Below are 7,248 nucleotides of genomic sequence, written 5' to 3'. Positions count from 1 at the left end.
TGTGGCTGCACTTTGATAACGGAAGACAGTCTAGTCTTCAAAGTGAGATGTCTGTCTGCTGTGGTTCTGGCTTCCTGCAGCGCAGTCTCTGCTGTGAGGCCGCTGAGGCGCCATGGGCTAAGTTTTTTTATCACGGATGTGCACTCGCCTGAGAACAGAGATAAATGTTGACAGGTGAGGGGTGCAACAGGGTGTTTTAAAGTCACATAGTGAGTTATCCTCCTCACTCTGTGGTAGATGACAGTTTACAGTACGGTATTGTTTATTCTTCATGTTACACCTACAGACTAGTGGAGTCCTGGTATCTAAAAATAACACACACAGCCTCTGACCAATCAGAGCCCAGCATTCTCCATGACCAGGATATACATTCAGTCGAGGACAGTTCAGGTCGTAAAGATTAAAAACAATTGAGCCAACATGGGGTATAAAGATGTAGTTGACTCTCCTCTTCATCAGTCCAGGTGACAGTCTGAAGAACATGAGTGAGCTCTCAGTGTTGTGGTTCAGGATCACTTACATGTACCGGCTGCTCTGGGTCTGCATGTGCAGGTGTCGGGTGAAGGAGGCTTGAAGTGTGTGTACCTGCAAAAGTTCTCTGAGATTCTGTGTTCTAAGTGTTCCCTGTGTTCTCAGTGTTCTCTGAGATCTCAGTGTTCTGTGAGACTCAATGTTCTCAGTGTTCCCTGAGTTCTCAGTGTTCTCTGGGTTCTCTGAGTTCTCTGAGTTCCTTGAGTTCTCAGTGTTCTCAGTGTTCTCCATCCTGTGCAGTGATTAATGTCCCCTCACAGCCTCCTCTGTTTCCTCTGCTGGAAAGCAGATTGTTAATCAGCTTTCACGTCACATAGATTTTACACAGAGTGACAGATGATATTTTAACATTAAAGGGTTCCGACTTTCCCTTCTATTGGTTAATATTAGTTTAATTATAATCTGAGACTCAATTTTCCCACACTTAAATTTGGCTTCAGTTTGGTGATTCATCATCACAGTGATGTTTGGAGGCAGAATGGAGCAGAGCCAACACGTGGTCATGATCCTGGATCGTCACACCCTGTACCGCATTCCTTCCCTGGTCACAGTATTCACAGTATTCACCTGAGTGAGAGTCCACTCTCCACCTTAGAGGTTGATCAGCAGACAGATTCTTGGAGACCAATAAAGATATTTTGAATATTTGAGAGTTAAAAGAAATCAGATTGTTCATTAATGACCTCAAACATTTCAGTTCATCCTCAGCGTCAACACACACCCGTATATCTGTGATGAACTGTCTCTTGTTGCTATGATGAAGTATATTGAAAACAAATGAGCAGGACCACAGAATGTGTAGCTGACTGAGATGAATCAGAGTTTCCACTTATTCAGTATTAATATTATAAATAAATCAACTGCAGGTTCAATAAGTTTTCTTCAGTCAGACATGTCAACTTTGGATACAACATTTCTCCTAATATGCAGATTGGTACAAAATTCACCTTTTGATTTAAGTGACCCCATGACCTTTCCTCTAGTGCCACCTTCAGGACGTTCAGCTCCACTGCTACGGCTCTAAGAACAGGAAGTCATCAGTTTGACTGGGGTCGGGATTTTATTTGCACCAATGCCGTCACTTTATAGTGATGACTTCTTATATTACGGGGAATAACTGGACTAAACCCAGCAGATGTTTCTCCACTGAGGACAAAACAGCTGCAGTCACAGAAACAACAGGGTTTTTTGTTTTTTTTGCCTTAGGACGTCATATAATGGACCAGGGCTTCTGTATTTATTACTCTGTTTGTACATACTGTATTTATCAGGTTGTTCTCTGTAGAGGTGACGAGGGGAAGAGTGTGTCGGTCACAGCACGATGGAGTGCTGAAGGTACTGAAGACAATGTGTGAAAGGTGAATAGCACCTGACAGTGGAACAGTTCATCACCCTGAACAAAAATCAGATTATTTCATGTGTTTAAACCACGGCAACCAAACCTCAGCAAAGTATCAGTGGTCATGCATCAAGAAATACACACATTAGCATTACTGTTGTTATCACAACATCACGAGATAAGAGACATGATAATCCAATGAAAATGGTTTGGTTTTGTTATCAAGCTGAAGACAAAAACATGCTCTATAGTGCAGCAGGTAACTGCAGTATTCTTTCAAATGTGGATACAAGCACCAAAATTGGTATGTTTATTTTTCAGGTACCATTAATTTGTAAAATATTTCAAAATTTCAAGATGGCTGCAATTTCTGGCTTCGGAAACACATATTCTACCACACAATTTTACCAACGAGACAGATTACAATGATTTTGCAATTGAATCCTGTGTATTAGACTATGAGGATGTCAATTTATTTGTGCAATTTCTAATATGTAATGTGAACAATGCTACATAAAACACAATGTATTTGTAAACCATTTATTATGAATGATGAACTAAAAGTTCAGTAACTTTTTAGCGCTAGGTTAGTTAGGGAGTTTTTTTGGAATATTTCTTTTTTGTGAGTCATTTTTTTTTCACCTTCTACAGTGTTAAAATGAAAGATCTGACACCTGGATTTTTCATATGAAAAATAGTGAATGAACTTATTGCAAAGAAATAACATTTCCATGCCAGAAATGGTGGCCATCTTGAATTTCCAAGTGGCTAAAGTGTTTTATCAAGAGTGATACCCAAGGAGGAATTGTTCCAAGTTCAGCACTTGTGTCATCATTTGAAAGATTTACGTAAAATATGCAGTTACCTGCTGCGCTACTAGTTTTTATCTAATTATTATCTCATAATAATCGAGATAATAGACAGATGCAGATCTTGTAATTTTAATATATTGTCTCTTACTTATAAGATATTTTCTAATGCCAAGTCACAGAAGTCACAATGATAAGAGAGTTGTTTTTTTTCATTGGTGGATACAATGTGGTTCTGTACACACTGTGTATACACGTTTGTGTTAATCTCGACTCACACTCCCAACACACACACACGTTCTCTGCTGATAGGTAACAAGATAAAATGAAAGTGTCTTCCTAAGCTTTGTTTTTATTCTTCCAGGGAAATGTCTGGTTTAAACATTTAGTGATATGGTACTGTGACTTATTTTGTAGCTCGTTACAAAGTATTCAAGTTTTCATAACGTGAACTTGTTGTATGTTACATAGTGTGTAAGAATGAGAATAAAAGGTGCGTCTTTGTGTCAAACCTTCAATCTCAGTTTTCAGAGGCTCTGGTTCCCAGTGTGCCTCACCTTTGATCGTATTCATCTCTGTCTACTATCCCCACATCCCTGGGTTGTGACTGACAGGAAGGACGTGGATCATCTCTCAGCCTGTTATGGATTTGACTGAACTGGAAGGAGTTCATTCAGAGACAGGAGTGTACCTTGGCTTGGATCTTACTTGAAACTGCATATATTTGTTGAAATTTGTAGTAGATGACGCTCTTTGTGTGCATCCACTGAGTTGTTTTTTTTTTTTCTTGTACTGAATAAACGCAACATTTCTTTAACGTCACTCCCCCGTCTCCTCAGCTCCTTGATTCTGTTGATTCGTTCAGTTTTCAGCAGCTGGATAAAAAAGGGATCGATGGTTTCAACAGGGATCTTCCACTGTTAAATGCTCACCGCGTAATTTGTATTTAAATGAATGAAATGTTCATTTTACTCATCAAAGTATGTTTACGTCTTATGGAGTAGGCCAGCCTGGCCAATCAGTTTGTTTCATTTCCAAGGGATGACCGGATTTCTCAGACCAAGCGCAAGTTCTTACTTTTGGGAAACATGCCCAGTGTTACTGGGGTTATCGACTGCACTCATGTGTTTATACAAGCACCCCATGAGAGAGAGTGGGAGGACATCAACAGAATGGGGGAGGCACAGCATAAACATACAACTTGTGGGTTACGCTGACCTCATAATCATGAACTGTGCCGTGAAGTGCCCTGGGTCTGTCCATGATGGCCGTATCCTGAGGGAAAGCACCCCATACAGAGAGCTCCAAACCAACCCAGCAGATGGCATAATATTAGGAGACAGCACCTATCCACTCCTACCATGGCTGATGACCCCCTTTCTTGCATGAAACACACCGGAGCAGGCACGCTTCAACACTTCTCACCGCATAACAAGAGATGATTGAGCATTTAAATGGAGTTCTGAAGAGGCGCTTTGCATGCCCTAAATACTTGCGAGTGGAACCACAAGGAGCGTGCAACATAATACTTGCCTGTATTGTCCCTCACTGTGATGAGGTTTATGACGCAGCTGAGAGCTGAAAACTCTGACACACCTCCAGCTGTCTCTCAGAATGAGAGACTTACTGGACATACAATAAGGGAGGCCATTGTTAGAAACTAGTTTTGGTTGTGTCATTGTAATTAATATAAAGTGTCAAATGAAAGTTAAAATTGAATATTTTTTGTTGGATTTTGACAGCTATTTGGAGGATTATTTTAGGGGAACAAAATCCTTTTTTTTTTAAACCTTACTGTGCTGAAAGGTGTAATAGCCTAATTTCTTCTTTATCCACTTTGTAATGGTTAAAAAAAAATCTGTTGCAAAATATAAATAAATAAATGTATATATACTACATGATAAATGTTGTTTATTTGACCAGTTGAGATTTAATTTAAATTACATTTTGTTCCTGAAATCCACCCTACTGCTGGGGTCAGAATAATCCTCGTTTTTTGGATCAAAGTTATCCCAATCCTACTAAAAAGTTTTGAACAACACAAACTGAGGGTTTGATCCAGATTAAAACCAAGATTGGATTACGTGATCTAATCTGATATCAGAATCCGTTTTTAGTTTTGAACAACCCATTTTCAAGATTTGATCCAATCCATTATTCAAAATCTGATCAGATTGCTTTTGAACAACTGGGCTCTGGGCTCCACTGTTGTCTGGTGATTGATTAGTTTGGTCTGGTGACTGCTCTGTTTCCATTAACCGTCCTGTGTGTACTGTGAATGAAGGAAGTGAAGCGGAGAAGATTGACACAATCACAATTTTACACAGTGTTATGATATGTGGACTGTTGTAGTCAGCCTGTCTCTGACTCACGGTCTTTTTAACAGAAATGAAGATGTCGTGACCTCTGACCCACGGTCTGTTTACATGGCAACAGATGGCTAATAGTTAGCTTGTGCTAGTTAACGTTACTTAACCGTTGAAATGATGGAACCACTCTGCGACTACTTCATGTATTTTCCTGCCGCTCCGATATCAAGTCTCTCGGACCCGGCGGACTTCACAACTCTTCCCCGGAGACGTCACCTGTACCTCGGGGAGACTGTCCAGTTCCTGTTGGTGCTGCGGTCCCGGGACCCTGTGAGGAGGGATGACGGCTCCGGGGTTTTACCGTGGAGGGACCTGGGGGAATCTCTGTCTGCTCTGGCGAGTGTGTGCGTCGCCGAGAGCCGGCAGCAGAGTCACGGTGAGTGCGAGCCAGACCTCCAGAGCAGCGAGGACAGCGGGGAAGAGGGGCCCGGGGACAGGGAGGCTGGAACCACAGACAACCGCGAAACAAGACCGGAGAGCAGCCGGGTTTTCAGACGGTGCAGCCCGCTTCTTAATCACAACACCTCGGCCACTGGTGGACGACAGGATGGCAGGGAACCGGTGAAGGTAAGGTGGGAGTAGTTTGAGAAGTTTGTCTCCTAGCCCCGTGTCCACACATCTCCATATAACAGGGCTCTTAAATGTTCTGGGACATTTAGGAGAACTTAAAGTTATGGTCTGTAACTTTTCTTCATTTAAATGTCCAAAAAAAGCTATGTTATATTATATATAACGACCTATGTTATAAATGTTGTTGAGTTGTGTTCTTACATTGTTACAATGTTTCCATCAATTTCCAAACCATAGTAACGGTCCGTTGCATTTGGTCACCTGGCAGTGACGTCATATCATCTTTGAGCACGTGTCAGTGTTGTGTTTGTCTTACAGAAGTTCAAAATTTAGTTTTATCTAGTTGTGCGCCTCATTTTTACTTTTCAGTTTTTATTCATTTATTTCTGGTGAACAATTTGTTATTTAGTCATGTTGACAAAAACAAAGGAGCATGTACACATACACATGTACAGACATGGGGACCTGAGAATTGCCATTTAGGAAACACAGTAAGCGGCAACATGGAATCTCCTTATTGAGAATTTCAGATAGTGAAGTAAATAACTTGTAACCAGAAATAGGCATTATGGCAGGATGCACGATTTCTCCATTGGCATTCACAATGGCGATGGAGGTAATCATTAGAGCTTCTAAGTGGGTTGTAGGTGGAGAGAGGCGGCAGGATGGGATGCGCCTTACACCAATTAGGGCCTACATGGATGACATGACGTTGATAACTACAACGGTGCCATGTATGAAAAGAGTACTTGAGAGACTTTATAAAAACTTAAAGTGGGCTAGTATGAAAATCAAGCCTAGTAAGTCTAGAAGTATCTCAATAAGCAGAGGGAAGTTAAGTGATAGGAAGTTTGTAATAGATGAAGAGGAAATTCCAATAATTAGGGAAAAATCAGAGTGTAGATAGGTGGTACAGGGCAGACTTGAATGACGGAGAACAGGTAGTGCAGTTTCGGAAGGATGTTGCTGAGGGACTGGATAGAATAGATAAATCAGGGCTTCCAGGAAAGTTGAAACTGTGGTGTCTGCAGTTTGGGTTATTTCCCAGGCTGATGTGGCCACTGTCTGTATATGAGATTCCAATATCCACTGCAGAAAAAATGGAGATTATGGAAATTATGGAAATAAGTTAGCTTTTACATTAGGAAGTGGCTAGGTGTTCCTAGATGTTTAAGCACAGTGGCACTGTATGGGAAAGGCATACTTCAGCTCCCAGTAACTAGTCTACTGGAGGAGTTTAAATGTACCAAGGTTAGGACAGAGCTCCTGTTATCTGGGAGCAAAGATGTGGTAGTTAGTAAGGTGGTTCCAAACTCAATCAAGGGGAGAAAGTGGAATCCAAGAATCGCAGTGCAGGAGGCAGAAGCAACGCTTAGGCATACAGAGATTGTGGGTAATGTTCAAATAGGCCGGGGAGGCTTGGGGCTTGGCCCAAGCAAACCGGTGTGGAGTAGAGCAGGTCCCAAGGAGAAGACAAAAGCTAGTCGTGGAGCAGGTTCGTAGACAGGAGGAATTATTAAGGGGTGCTAAGGCAGTGGCCCAGGCTAAGCAGGGACAGTGGGTGAATTGGGAAGGTGTAGACAAGAAAAAGCTTAGCTGGAAAGAACTCTGGAGCATGGAGGAAAGTAGT

At 41.6% G+C, this 7,248-nt stretch overlaps 1 protein-coding gene across 2 annotated transcripts in view; it reads left to right on the top strand.

Annotated features, from left to right (window-relative positions):
* The first annotated feature begins 4,957 nt into the window (after positions 1-4,957).
* Positions 4,958-7,248, top strand: part of trappc14 (trafficking protein particle complex subunit 14) — a 15,496-nt gene continuing 13,205 nt past the window's right edge. For both annotated transcript variants that reach the window (XM_023405358.2, XM_087173707.1), the window contains exon 1: positions 4,958-5,615. In XM_023405358.2, coding sequence (XP_023261126.1) covers positions 5,163-5,615 — 453 coding nt within the window. In that variant the 5' untranslated portion in view covers positions 4,958-5,162. The remainder of the gene's footprint in view (positions 5,616-7,248) is intronic.

Source organism: Seriola lalandi, unplaced genomic scaffold, assembly GCF_002814215.2.
Source record: "Seriola lalandi dorsalis isolate HSWRI2012SDOR001 ecotype SW California unplaced genomic scaffold, Sedor1 jcf7180002054275, whole genome shotgun sequence".
In the NCBI taxonomy this organism is placed as follows: domain Eukaryota; kingdom Metazoa; phylum Chordata; class Actinopteri; order Carangiformes; family Carangidae; genus Seriola; species Seriola lalandi.
Note: the sequence above shows the minus strand (reverse complement) of the source record. Positions and strands in the feature narration are given on the sequence as shown.